The following is a 14,085-nucleotide window of genomic DNA, read 5'->3' on the forward strand; positions in this document are numbered from 1 at the left end:
CCGTGCTTGCAGGTGTCGTAGGTGTTCTGTGGGGTCGTGGCATGCATAAGTGCGGCCGCGACGGTAAGCGAAAGATTGAAAAGGAATGCGGAATAAACTTCTCTCAGTGCACTCTACATTGCTAGGCTATTCAGAAAAAGCTTTCGCCGCACCGCCGGTGATACGCGCGTCGCGATAACGCTTAGCTCAGCGCTGTTTTACTACATGTCGTCCTAAATGTGGTTGTAGCGAGTAAGTGCGCACCCACGAAGAATAAATAAAGAATGAAATAAATAAATCTAGTAGATAAGAACAGGCATGCAGGGGCGGTGAATCGTGCATGCGACATACACGGGCCATCATCATACACGCGAAGAGCTCCATGAGAAAGTTTACTAAAAAGGGCAGAAATATTATATGGTGTAGCGTGACAAAGGCAATGGAAAAGGGTTCACATGTGCCTTACAAATTCTGCCTGTACACACGACTTCTGGCACGTACCGCTTGCGTAGATCAACCACTTTCATCTGACGGCTGAGCCACAGCACTGCGCTCGTCGCTCGCAAGTGAGAAGCCATCGCGTCATGCGCTTCGTCACGTCAAAAATATCGGAAAAAGAAGCCAATGACACAAAAGAAACGAACTAGAAGATTATAATATACAGTAAACCAGTTTACGCCGGCATTCAAGTATACATGTGTCTATTATATGGGGGGTTTAACGTCGCAAAACCGTCATGTGATTATGAGAGACGCCGCAGTGAAGGGTTCCAGAAATTTCGTTCGACCACCTGGGGTTCTTTAACGTGCAACCAAATCTGAGCACGCGGGCCTACATCATTTTCGCCTCCATCGGAAATGCAGCCGCCGCAGCCGGGATTCAATCCCGCGACCTACAAGTCAGCAGCCAAGTACCTTAGCCACTAGATCAACGCGGCGGGGCCTGTGTCTATGACACTCCTGAATGCGCAAATCTAGAAGCAGGTGCTGAGGGAAGTATATATAGTATATGCGTTGCGGTGATCAGCTGTATATTGACGCCTAGGTCTGCAGGCCTAAGACATTAAAAAAAGTGACAGGTATAGACCCTTTCACTGTTTAAAAAAACCTGCCCTTGATGACATCTGGTTTTATTCACCGATGTGCCTTAATAGCATCGGTGGACAACAAGAGCTTTAGAAAATAGCCCGCTGATTTTCTACAGTTTCCTTCCCTTATTTGACAAAATATATTCAAATAAATGTTCATTGAGCTACATAAAATTATAAAAGATTCCTTTGTACTTTACGCACGTTTCTCTTAATGGAAAATTGAGAGACTTTCCTTACCCTTGAAGATAACTTGAAAACATGCTTTCAGTTTCGACGTTGGGGGCTGGTAAATGAGGTGACCGGAAGTTTTTTTTTTTTTTTGGGGGGGGGGGTACAACGCTTGCAACATTGAAACCCTCTATACTTTCACGCAGAAGCCGCTGACGCGAAACCCATCGAATGTGTGGTAGGAGTCGCCACTATGCACGCTATTGAGAAAGTTCCGGAAAAAGAGAACATGAAAAAAAAAACTCCCAAGCATTTCCCCGAGGGTGAACATGGTTAAGTGCGAATACACGGGGTGATGCTATGAGGGGTATTTATTAATTCGCACTATTATATTTATTAATCACATTATGGTGCCTTTACGGTGTAATGGTTCCTGGGAATCGCAATTTGATCACACGGGGGAGTTTACGTTAACTCACTGGCGAATGCCAACGGATTTTAACTTTACTCCCCCTGACGACCCGCTCTCGACGGGAGACTGAGAGAGAAGGCGAGCGCGCGAGAGAGAGGGGTGCGCGCGCAAAACATGATAATCATGACATGAAAGTCATAAACGGCATGATTTGCGTCCGCCTCGTAACATTGTGCTGATTTTAAACCGACATATCAACCTTTTTCATTCGTGCTTGGCATATAATCGATTCGGATGTGGCGATTTTTGACAAAATAGGGAGATTACTGCGATGAACTTTCGCCTTTCCCTTGCCCCTCCCTCCACCGAAGGAAAACCCTGCACACAGACTGCTTTTACAGTAATCCTACCCCTGGTGATAGCCGTGTGGGCCTCAACTGGAGATCTGGCGTTAAGCGCTTAGAAGTTAAGGAACGTATATGGGTTCACCGAATACTCCAACGTCACTTTACAAAGGCGTATCGTCACTTTACGAGGCAATCAGGGTTCAGGATTCTGTTGTAGCTGAATAGTGCTCAGTAATGAATTCATGCAAAGGAACTCATTTTAAAAAACTCATTGTTACACATCGCAAGAAGCATGCATTAACAAACACCTTAAAAGCAAGAAAATGCCGGGAACTTCTTCGTGCTGGTGGGTCCCGCGTGTTTAAGCACATTTTCGAGTCTTCCCGTAAACGCTCAAGTTTCAGCCGCTTACTCGTGCTTGGCCTCGATCAGAGTGAGCTTATCGAGAAGGTGAAGGGGAAGTACAAATGCCCACTAAAGCGCGGATTTACGTAATGCGAAGACAAGAAGTTGATCCCGAAGAAGTCTGTCCACTCGAAATAAGACAATGACGAGACGTAGTGTTACTGGATTTTTTCCAGGGTTGAAAAATGGTTTTACGGGATTTCTGAAGTGGAAGCGTGATGGAAGCTAATAAGGACTCTATGATTTAATTGTGCAGTTTTAAACTATCAGCTTAGGCGATTGAGGGGGCACTGCCCATAACCGCCGAGGGGAAAAAATGAAGGACAAGGATTATACCATTCCAGGTTTCGCACAGTTTGATCGCGTTTGTTCGCACCGTCATTCATCACTGCATATATGATATGCAATGTCGTAGCTACTACGCCACGAAGAGACGATTGCATAAGCAAAACTGAAAAAGTGGAGTCCTTAATCACCCCTGCGTGACAATACTAACACGAGCACCTCTCCAGGCCTTCATTCCTTAGTATTATTTTTTAATAGCTGTCCTTTTCCATCGCACGCACCAACACTCATACTGAAATATGTCATGTATCGTGTGTCTGCAGTGATTATAATGCGCATGCGCGTTCGAGCGGAACTAACCTCCACCACGACGAAAGAAACTATGCCTGACCCGAAATGGAAAACAAATATGCATTACGTTGTCATGTTGTAACATATTGAATAAATGTTCCAATAAATCCACAACTAACCATCACCATATAGATGGATGCAATCGAATATAACGCTTAAAGATACCGTCGCCTCCATGCCACACAATGATGCATCACTCCATGGGCAACAAAGTAGTTGACCCCTATACAACAGGCATCGCGTGTGGCTAACGAAGCAGTCACGCTGCCATGCATCCATTTCGAAGGAACTATAAGAAAACATCTCCAACAATCCATTGTCGTCGTAGAATTTCCTCTTGGGGGGGGGGGGGGTGCAAAACCTTGTTGTTGCATCTCAGTCAGGACAGGGGGAGAGCACTGGTGTAGTTTGGGTGTGGGGCAAAGCTTGAGGGAGGCAAGTGCCCCATTTGCACTCCGCTTCCGATGCCCATGCAACAATCGACCAGGAAAGCAGGCTGCGTTGATAACTAAAAGCAACAGTACATTCAAAGAAACTACGTGATTTCATTTCCAGTCATAGAAGCGGCAAGGACACTCGAAATAATCAGGCGTAAAGTAGTAAAAAAAAAAGACTTTGCTTGACTGCATAGCATGCAAGTAGACAAATACAGGCAGCACACTCATCTATTGCTACGACCATCAGCGCCTTCATTTATTTAAGCATTGGCGAATCACATTCAGCCATACGCCCTACCGGTTTCATTTGGTATCGTGTTAAGTATAGTTCAAGGAGTGATTTGTGGTGTCAAACCTGTGAGAGTTTAAGGCTTGACGTGAAGCATTAGCTTGTAGAAGGAGATGTGAGTGCATGGGTTATGAAAGTTAGCGCATTGATAGACATTTACTGCCGTCACTGCAGGGGGATAGGGGATATACATAAGTATTTCTTCCGTATTTCAGCGAAAAGCGCTGCCTGCGTCATGTTAATTAGACTGAAAATTTGCGCACGCAGTATACAGGCGCTAATAGACACTCATCCAACTTTGTTCGTGCGTTTAGAGAGTGTTTTTATATTTTATTTAGTCTCGCCGCAGTATGTACTGCACTTGGAGACCTTAGGATACCCGACCATAAAGACCACCACCCTGACATTTTGCTAATGAAAAAAAAAACAATAAAATATTAAGGACGCTATGCACAAAAACGCACGTTTATGGTGTGATCCTTATAATAACATTATAATATTTATAACATAATAACAATGATATAATATAATAACATTAATAACATTTATAATTAACTGAAGCGCCATGTACTCGACTTCAGGTCGTTCTCCGACGCGCTTCTGGCCCACGGCAGAGCGCAAGCTGCGCAGAGAGGCTCAAGCGCTCACGTTGGCGCGCGCCCAACAGCCCGATGCCCTCTAGCAACGTGTGCAGGTGTCGCTGCTGCCGACGGGTCCCTGACATGCTTCGAGCTGCGCGCTCGTTCGGGCGTGACCCGCCACGGTCGCGCACGCGGCCAGAGCCCGTCGTCGCAGCGGGACAGCTCTTGTTGCTCCGCTGACGCCACTGCACTGCAGCGCGCACAGCTGTGCGCTCGGCGAGACGTAAAGCGCAGCGCAGACTGGCCGGCGCAGCGTCCTGGGAACAGTGTGACCTGCGAAGAAGAGCCAAACAACACGCGCACTCAGACATTGAAGGGCCTGCTTTCCTTTGTTATCATTTTTTTTTTCTTTTTTCCCGAGCAAAGAGACACAAGTGGCACTTGTTAATCGCGGAGCACACAGCCGAATTCCCAAACATGCTTGAAGTACTTTTCATAGAATACTTGTAAGCAGGCCGCATGCTGTTGGTATTCTGTATTAATACATTTATGGGAAGCGCGAAATTGCGGCAAGGGGTCGCGAAGCCATGTCCGTGTCGCTTCGTTGTCGTCCTTCGCGGTGGAGCAGTAATGCTCGGCTCTTGACCCATATAGGCGTCGGTAGGATTGTATCTTGCGGGGGTGCAAACCCATGCTGCATCGTGGTGGGGGAGAACGCTGATGTTGCTTCGGGGCTGGTGTGTTTTTTTTAGGGGGGGGGGGGCAAGTGCCTTATTTGTACCCCCCTGCCGACGTCCATGTCTTGACCCGAATGCCGCGAATTTGATCCAGAGCGCGGCGGTCTCACTGACATGGAGGCGAAACGACGGAGACCCGTGTACTGTGTGGGTTTAGTGCACGTTAAACAACACCAGATCGTCGAAATTTCCGGAGACCTGCACTACGGCGCCTCTCACATCGTGGTTTTGGGAGGTAAAATCTCAGCTAATGCCGTAAAATGCCAAGTGAGCCACACCCCCCTCCCTTTTTTTTCTTTTCGGGAGATAAGCACCAATTACAGTTACTGCAGGTAGTCTATACAGTAACTGTATCTAACTCTGAAGGTAACATATACAGAAACTCTAGCGCCAATAACTGAGCAAGCGCCCCCCCCCCCCCCGCCCCCCCAATGACTGCCGAAAACCGTCCTGGCATATTACCTGTGCTTCGTATCGGGCAGCTGTTTTGGCAGAAACAGTGACACGATCATTCCCTGAATGTGGCATAATCTATGCACTAGATGGTGTGGACAGTCGTGCAGCAGGAAACGAAAGCTCTTTATTGCATGATGCCGGTGTATTTGTACAGAGGCAGGGCAGGCTTGCGCATGCGTAGTCACTGCAATGCTTGATGACGTTGCACATGGTCACACTGGTTCGGAGGACGGTGTGCTGCACGCGAGGCTCTCCAGAGATAGCGATGTACCACCGCATGGGACGAGTTCTCGCACTTAACTTTTGAGTCTGACTCTGAATAGTCGTTTGAAGAGTACGACAGTGACGAGGGGGAATAAAAGCAGCAAATAATTAGCTAATTTCATGAAAAACATAAATAGACATTTTTAATATTTTTAGTGGCTTTCCCACCACCTTCTTAAATTTCAGTCAGGAATGATGGTTACTTTTTGAGAATCTCCCAGACGATAAGCTCAATCAAGAATTTCGCGAAGCTGTAAACAAGATTTTAAAGTGTAGATTTCAGGCCGGATAAAGCTAAGCAACACGTCATTGACGTATACCAAGCTTTCTCAATTCAGTCAAGAGAGCCAGGAACCTGCGTCTTGGAAGTTCTTTTTTTTTTTTTTTTGCAAAACACGCAAAAACCGAGTCAGCTGCTTCATGACACTTTCCTGAAAGCAATTCGCAGCAGCCGCAGATGACATGCTTTATAAAAAAAAAAACGATACCCGACTATCAAAATCTGGACCCGCCATAAATATTTACTTATAAGATGGTTATACGTTTTCTGAGCTAAGATAATTAGGTGATCTTTCAGCACCACGTTGAAGATTTATTCTGAAAGTGCTATTCTAAAATTTCCTTTACTCACTTTCTCAATGAGACCTAAAAGAAAATGTGAAGCTGTACTTTTATGAAGAAAATGAACATACGAAGGGTAAAAACAAGAAAAAAAATATCAGTGACAGAAATGTTGAATTAGCTCTCTTTTTAATGCCAACCTTAGTTGGACGAGCGAAATTTGCGCAGAACTCTCGTTTATGTGTTGATTTCAACGTAGCGTCAATCTTCATGGATATATATTTTCCTGACTCGTGTCAACCTAAGCAGACGCTGAAATTTAAGCTGTTTAGTCGAAACAAAATCCAGTTTGTTTGTTATTGTCAGGACAGTTTTGATAGAGTTGAACGACTGTGCAACGTTGTTAATATCCTTAAAGTGTGTCGTGAATTTTGCTGAAGCTTAAGTTCATTTGAATATTGCTATGGTACACTAGAATTCTCCGAGCGATCTGGTTAGCAAACTTGAGTTGTTACAGTGCTTGTCCCGTGTCCATTCTAACCTAGTATTTTTCCGTATGCATCCATGCCGATTGAATCAAGATTCTGTGTTACAATTTCTCTATTGTGATAACCACCGTACCTTTGTACCTGACCGATGTGTAACCCTATCATCCACGTAAACTAACACTAGAGAAAAGTAGTGCAACATTTATTTATTTATTTATTTATTTATTTATTTATTTATTCATTTATTTATGCATTTCATAATGATCGCAGAAGCGCGAAAAAGAATAAGGTGAGTGTTCATGAAGGGAAAAAAAAGGGAGGGAGGTGTCCTTCACATTCGTAGAGCGCTGTTAAGCTTCCGTTTGTTGTATTTCATTTTGCTACCACAACTAAGCGGGCCCTGTCAGGAGAAAAGCATTTAATACAGCCATCTATATAATGTAAAGCACCATTTACAACGCTCGCGCTGTGACAAATATTCCTCAGTGACATCCACTGTTAAGAGGTGTCATTGCATTCACGCGGTCGTGTGAGAGTTCCCGCTGTTTATAGCCGTCACGGTTTCTTCTTTTTCCCCCACCCACTCTCACCCTCCGCTATCTCAAGCTGCGGGAAATAAGATGAACGAGAGGGCTGTCGGCAGTCGGAGCAACCGCACCGACAGAAGCGCACAGGAGTTGACCGTTTTCGCCGCCAGAATTTTTCACCCGCCCTTTTTGCCCACAGGAGCGCAAGTAAATGACCGACACGCATATATGTTTGAGGCGAGAAGATGAGCGACCCAGTTCGAGGAGCTGCTATAACCTGCCGCAAAGGTGCAGGTGAGCACCTACGGTGGCAGCCGGCGCTTTGTCCGTTTTTGAACTTCGTCTGCAGTCGATCAGACATCGTCGTAGATTCCCGGCACGCCCCTGCCACGAACGGTAGGCACGGCCGCGGCTTTGCTCGCCATGCTCTTGGGCGGGAACGAGGTGCCTGTGCAGCGAGTGCTTCCTGGGTCCTGCATCTGTACCTCCATCCATACGCATCCACCAAAACCCATCTATTCGTGCACACCTGTTCCATCCTCACAGATCCGCGCACTCCGGCCACCATAGAACAGACATTGATGTAGTTTGCGCATCTGCACCGCTTGCTTATCTCTCATACGTTAGGTGGGCACGGTTTCTTTTGTTCGTTTGTATCGACCCTCTTGTTTACAGCGAAGCTGTCCTTGTGGATCCTGTCCCGTCAGTGTCGTCATCATCGTAGTAGTAGTAGTAGTAGTAGTAGTAGTAGTAGTAGTAGTAGTGGTAATGGTGGTGGTAGTAGGCGTCACGACAGTCACGTGATAAAAGGTGCAGTGAACAAATAAAGAAATAAATAAAAGATGATGACGATGATGTCATACTTCTGTATAAGCGTGTGTATTTTAAGTCTTGCAGTGGACTTACGACACCACGTGATCTCGCTATAGACACTCCCATAAACCCACACTCACTCGCTTACAGCTTCGCTGTCCGACGGTTCTCACAGCTTAAACATGCCTCAGATTTCTCTTTCTTTTTTTTTTACGCTATAAAAAAGCTCGGCGTAAAAACTGCAGGCGTTTGCTTCCATACCGTTTGTAGGATTTACAGCCCATATTGCTGGTTCGCAATAAACTGCTCGCTGTCGAACGAGTGCCTGATAGCATAGCCTTCCTGTTAGGCGGCCCTTGCACCCACTTGTCTGACAAACGGATTGTACCAAGACACCCGCTGTGGTAGCATATAGCGTCCATACGGCGTTGCATTGTTGCTCTATTTCCGGCGGTCATGGCGTGGCATTTTGATGGGATAGAGTTGCAAGAAAACGCACGTGCATTTAGCCTTAGGCGTGTGTTAAAAGACCCCGAGGAATCTAAATGATTTCAGAGTCCACTAATACGGTGTGCTTCATAATCACATCGTGGTTCTAGTACACCCCATGATTTTATTCTTTAACACGGAAACAGGCACCGTCGTCTGAACAACTGCAATAAACTCAGCATACAATGTATGCGCTTTCAATGGTCTTTCTTCACATATTTCCCTCTACTACTTCTACAATACCAAACTCACCGACTCTTGCCGCTATAAAATGCTTGGTAAGCGAAAAAACACGCAAAAAATAAAGCGCGAGTGTTCCTGCCCTAATCACGGTGAGACACTGATTGCGACGTCACCTACTATAGGGCTTACGAAGTTCCTAATCGGTAAATATGAAGTAGTACATTGTCTTCTGAGAGGGCTAGAGACTATGTACCAAATTTTGCACGGCAAAATTTTGCTTTTTTTTCCAACCTCTGGGCTCGGCATTGTGACACTGCTGTCGCGGGCGGAAAACTCCTTTGTGCGTTGCTTGTTGCTAAATCGCGAACACGGAAAGAGTGCTTTTGTAAAAGTTGTCGGTGCCCTGTTTTGTCCTCGAAAAGCGCCAGTTAATGTAACTGAAAGCATGTTCGAAAGGTATTACACCTTTTAAGGTATTGAGGATGCGTAATGACACTCTTATGTGCAAGCATACGTACTAATGAAGCATGCCATGTCGTTATAGGAATGCAGTGTACAAGGTCAGTTTTAGAATACGTGCGCAAAAGAAAGAAGCCACCCTTCGCGTCTTGTACATGTTTCGCCAATCTGAATGAGTGGTAGAGACATATAATGGCGAGCTTTATTATATTAGACAGATAGGTAATAAAACTTGACACAATTAAGCAATCGTAAAAATTGTATTTCATCATAACGTTTTTAAATTAACAACATACTCAGACTCAACACACGTGTTTTGCCGTGTGGCCGTGAATTACTGTGTCATTCAACTAAAGCAGTTGACCACCAACGCAGGTATACCTGTCACGAAACCAAAGTAGTAGACAACAATCGTAGATAGTCCACAACTCTAACACGTCATCCTCTTTCATACACTTTGAGTTGATTGTTGTGGCATGCGAATTGCTCCAGATTTGATAAAATACACAAATATGCCCTTTTGTACGATTGCAGATGAATTTCCCCCAAGTATTCCTTCGTATGTACACTCAGACATAGAAAGTTCTGGCTGATTCATCGTGTTCACTAATGTGATTGATTAAAAACAGTCGAAAAGGAGGCATCGTTTCTCATTGCGACTGCAGGTGTAAAAGCTTATGTAAGGGTTCGTAGATTTCCAGTGCTAAAATTTATTTACTTCGTCCAATAAAATCGCTTGATGGCAGAATCGTCTCCATACCCAAACAGTCAATGCGCTGACTTTCGTCAGACTCGCCGAGAACATTGTTCTGTGAGGAATATAACATTGTGGAATCAGCCACACAAGAATTCGCTCGCATGGCATCGATTGTTCAAAAGGGGGCCCGTTCCACGTTAGAGCTGTTTAAGACTCTTGATTGATTTTAATTCAACTTGTTGGGCCAATGTACAATTACGTGGCGATTTCAAATATGCGCTCGGTTTTTTTAATTATAAGTAGTTTGCATAATGTCATAAAGATCTATTTCTTTGTTTAAGGTTTAGTTAGCTATTCAACCGCATCCTGTACCACACTGTACCACCACCCATAGAACTCGCCTAGGTTGTTCGTAGCGTCTTGCAAATTGTTCGAGGTAAAGCGCATCCAGGACGGGACAGAGAAGAAGACATAGAACACATACACGCCGTGTATGTGTTCTGTGTCTTCTTCTCTGTCCCGTCCTGGATGCGCTTTACCTCGAACAACATGAATAACCAACAAGCCCGCCGTGCAACCTTAGTCGTCTTGCAAAGTAAAACTATTTCATGCTCTCGTAGTGCACTGCGAATGTGGGCGCTGATTTATGTGATGTCGACTCGTGGCGGTGGAGCTTACACAGCCCGGACTTGGGTCTACAACTATACTGGCTGTCTGGAGGGCCCGGACATCGCGGAGGGTTTTCACCTGCCTGTGCCGACTTGGGCGGAGGTGCCGACTGGTTGAGGGGGCTTCAGGATCTCGTTCCACTAGTCCCTCTGGTGTTCAAATAAGGTTCTTTGTATGTATGTATGTATGTATGTATGTATGTATGTATGTATGTATGTATGTATGTATGTATGTATGTATGTATGTATGTATGTATGTATGTATGTATGTATGTATGTATGTATGTATGTATGTATGTATGTATGTATGTATGTATGTATGTATGTATGTATTGCTTTAGGCTGTTTCCAAACAAAGTTGTGGGCTGCTGAACGAGACTAAAGAAATGTCCTCCTTAATGCTTGAAACAAAAGCTCGATTTTAGGTGATGTTCTCGTGCAAGTATTATAAGAAAATTTTGTAATAATAACTCAGGTAGAACAAAAGATATTGGTCCCACAGTAAAGGCGAAGGTATGAAAAACTGTTCGCTGTTCACCCTCAATTCAAAGGGTCGGATGCGCACGTTTGGGTTTTTACAGTATTCACCTGCGAAAATTTGTAAATATATGGCACAATGATGTCAGCAACGCGAAGGAAGGAAAAAGAGTGTAAATTTAAGGACTTGGTTTCTGTGTAGGACACAATATTGATGAGAGCTAACGGACAGTGATACCAAGAAAAGTGTAGGGCATCTCATTAGAACTAACTCTAATGTAAATGAGGAGAAAAAAAAGTTAACGAAAAGATAACTCGCCACCAGCAGGGACCGAACCTGATGGTTGGTGAAAACTCCATTCTCGGCAAATTTTTCGTAATGTCAGAGTAACGCAGGTCACGGCTACTGGCACATCGACCATCTTTCGGTCCGTAGCCCGTCATGTAATAACTGTAGTGGCGAGGAGACATTCACCCATCTTCTGTATCTGTGCGCTCGCTTTAATGGACCAGGAATACGAACTGTTGAAAGTGTTCGAGACAATCGACAATCGCCCATTGTCAGAGGAGAAGTTCTTGGGACACTGGCCGATACCGTCCTCGGCACGGAAAGCTTCGAGAGCGTTGTTGCGTTTCTTACGGACAACTAATGTCAAGTACAGACTTTAAGCAGTGTCGACTCACGTATTACTGTTGTTTCTCCCTTTCTATTTCTTTTTATAACGTATCTCTTCTACCATCTATTATTTTCCTTAGCCCTTTCCCCAGCACAGAGTAGCCAACTATGAACTGGCTAACCTCCCTGTCCTTCCGTTTTTCTCCTCCTCCTCCTTTCAGTATAATGGAGCTGGACGTGGTATCTCCTTGATGCTAGCGCTGTGCGATGACTGATGAACTTATGTCGCGGTCATGAAGGAGCTGCTTGCTCAGTTGCACCGCTTAAGCACTGAAGTGCCTACAATCAGCACGCGTGGTTTTTGTTGTCTTTCTCGAGCTTGTGGTCCTCGAGGAAGTAAGTAGAAAGTGGCTCGTAACGCATCCCATGACGGGAAAAGTCCTTCAATTTCATTCCCCTTTCATTTTGTCTTGACGCTTAGTCGTTGGGCACCATCGCAGCCTTGGCAACGTTCTTCACCGGCGTCGGTTGAACACAGAAGAGAAGGTCGTGCAATACAATAGAGCGAGACGGATTTCGTTTACGTTGCATTCATGTATACATTGTCTTTGCAACACATTCTAATGATTCCAAAGCCAGCCGTTCACGCAGACACCCTGCGCGGCCTCTCATCATTTATTCGGACGAAGGCAGGTCCGCATGCCGAAACGTTAGTAAAAATTGTGTACGTCGTTTGTCATCTTTTTCGACTGCTTTTCCGACCCTATCATTGCATTTCTTTCACACACACATCATATATATATATATATATATATAAGGGAAAGAAGTGTATACCTAAGGGCTCGTTTTTCCGTGTTTTAACACAATATTAATGAGATATAACAGACAGTAATGCCAAGGAATGTACAGGGGAAGTTATTAGAACCAATGGAATGTAAATAAGAAGAAAGAAAAGTGGATGAAAAAATTACCAACTGTGAGCAGGAATCGAACCTACGACCTTCGAATTACGCGTTCGATGCTCTAACCACTGAGCTATCACAGCGGCCCTCCCTCCATCCGCTTTTTTGGGTTTATCTGTGAATTTAGAAGTAGGAGCGACAGTCAGCGCCATCTATAAGCCAAACAACGAGTGTGAAAACACTCTTATGCGCATGTTTGGCGTCACGTAGCACGTGAACTTATTATGAGCGGGCAGCTGATTAATTGTCCCTCTTATACAACCTAAACACACCAAGTCTGCCAGTACGAGACCCTCGTTCAATGAAATAAGGGAAAGAAGTGTATACCTAAGGGCTCGTTTTTCCGTGTTTTAACACAATATTAATGAGATATAACAGACAGTAATGCCAAGGAATGTACAGGGGAAGTTATTAGAACCAATGGAATGTAAATAAGAAGAAAGAAAAGTGGATGAAAAAATTACCAACTGTGAGCAGGAATCGAACCTACGACCTTCGAATTACGCGTTCGATGCTCTAACCACTGAGCTATCACAGCGGCCCTCCCTCCATCCGCTTTTTTGGGTTTATCTGTGAATTTAGAAGTAGGAGCGACAGTCAGCGCCATCTATAAGCCAAACAACGAGTGTGAAAACACTCTTATGCGCATGTTTGGCGTCACGTAGCACGTGAACTTATTATGAGCGGGCAGCTGATTAATTGTCCCTCTTATACAACCTAAACACACCAAGTCTGCCAGTACGAGACCCTCGTTCAATGAAATAAGGGAAAGAAGTGTATACCTAAGGGCTCGTTTTTCCGTGTTTTAACACAATATTAATGAGATATAACAGACAGTAATGCCAAGGAATGTACAGGGGAAGTTATTAGAACCAATGGAATGTAAATAAGAAGAAAGAAAAGTGGATGAAAAAATTACCAACTGTGAGCAGGAATCGAACCTACGACCTTCGAATTACGCGTTCGATGCTCTAACCACTGAGCTATCACAGCGGCCCTCCCTCCATCCGCTTTTTTGGGTTTATCTGTGAATTTAGAAGTAGGAGCGACAGTCAGCGCCATCTATAAGCCAAACAACGAGTGTGAAAACACTCTTATGCGCATGTTTGGCGTCACGTAGCACGTGAACTTATTATGAGCGGGCAGCTGATTAATTGTCCCTCTTATACAACCTAAACACACCAAGTCTGCCAGTACGAGACCCTCGTTCAATGAAATAAGGGAAACGCGTAATTCGAAGGTCGTAGGTTCGATTCCTGCTCACAGTTGGTAATTTTTTCATCCACTTTTCTTTCTTCTTATTTACATTCCATTGGTTCTAATAACTTCCCCTGTACATTCCTT

General features: G+C 44.6%; 1 protein-coding gene and 3 non-coding genes across 6 annotated transcripts in view; all 4 read right to left on the bottom strand.

Moving 5' to 3' along the window:
- Window positions 1-3,562: 3,562 nt before the first annotated feature.
- Window positions 3,563-14,085, bottom strand: part of LOC119185356 (uncharacterized) — a 195,927-nt gene continuing 185,404 nt past the window's right edge. For all 3 annotated transcript variants that reach the window (XR_012887425.1, XM_075879689.1, XM_075879688.1), the window contains one exon: window positions 3,563-4,677. Coding sequence is in view for 2 of the 3 variants with exons in the window: in XM_075879688.1 (XP_075735803.1) it covers window positions 4,341-4,677 (337 nt within the window). In the remaining variant the exon portion in view is untranslated. The remainder of the gene's footprint in view (window positions 4,678-14,085) is intronic.
- Window positions 12,752-12,824, bottom strand: TRNAT-CGU (transfer RNA threonine (anticodon CGU)). The gene has a single exon. It is a non-coding gene; the product is annotated as a tRNA-Thr (tRNA).
- TRNAT-CGU (transfer RNA threonine (anticodon CGU)) lies at window positions 13,207-13,279 on the bottom strand. Its single transcript has one exon. It is a non-coding gene; the product is annotated as a tRNA-Thr (tRNA).
- TRNAT-CGU (transfer RNA threonine (anticodon CGU)) lies at window positions 13,662-13,734 on the bottom strand. The gene has a single exon. It is a non-coding gene; the product is annotated as a tRNA-Thr (tRNA).

The sequence above is a fragment of the Rhipicephalus microplus genome, chromosome X (assembly GCF_043290135.1).
Source record: "Rhipicephalus microplus isolate Deutch F79 chromosome X, USDA_Rmic, whole genome shotgun sequence".
Lineage (NCBI taxonomy): Eukaryota > Metazoa > Arthropoda > Arachnida > Ixodida > Ixodidae > Rhipicephalus > Rhipicephalus microplus.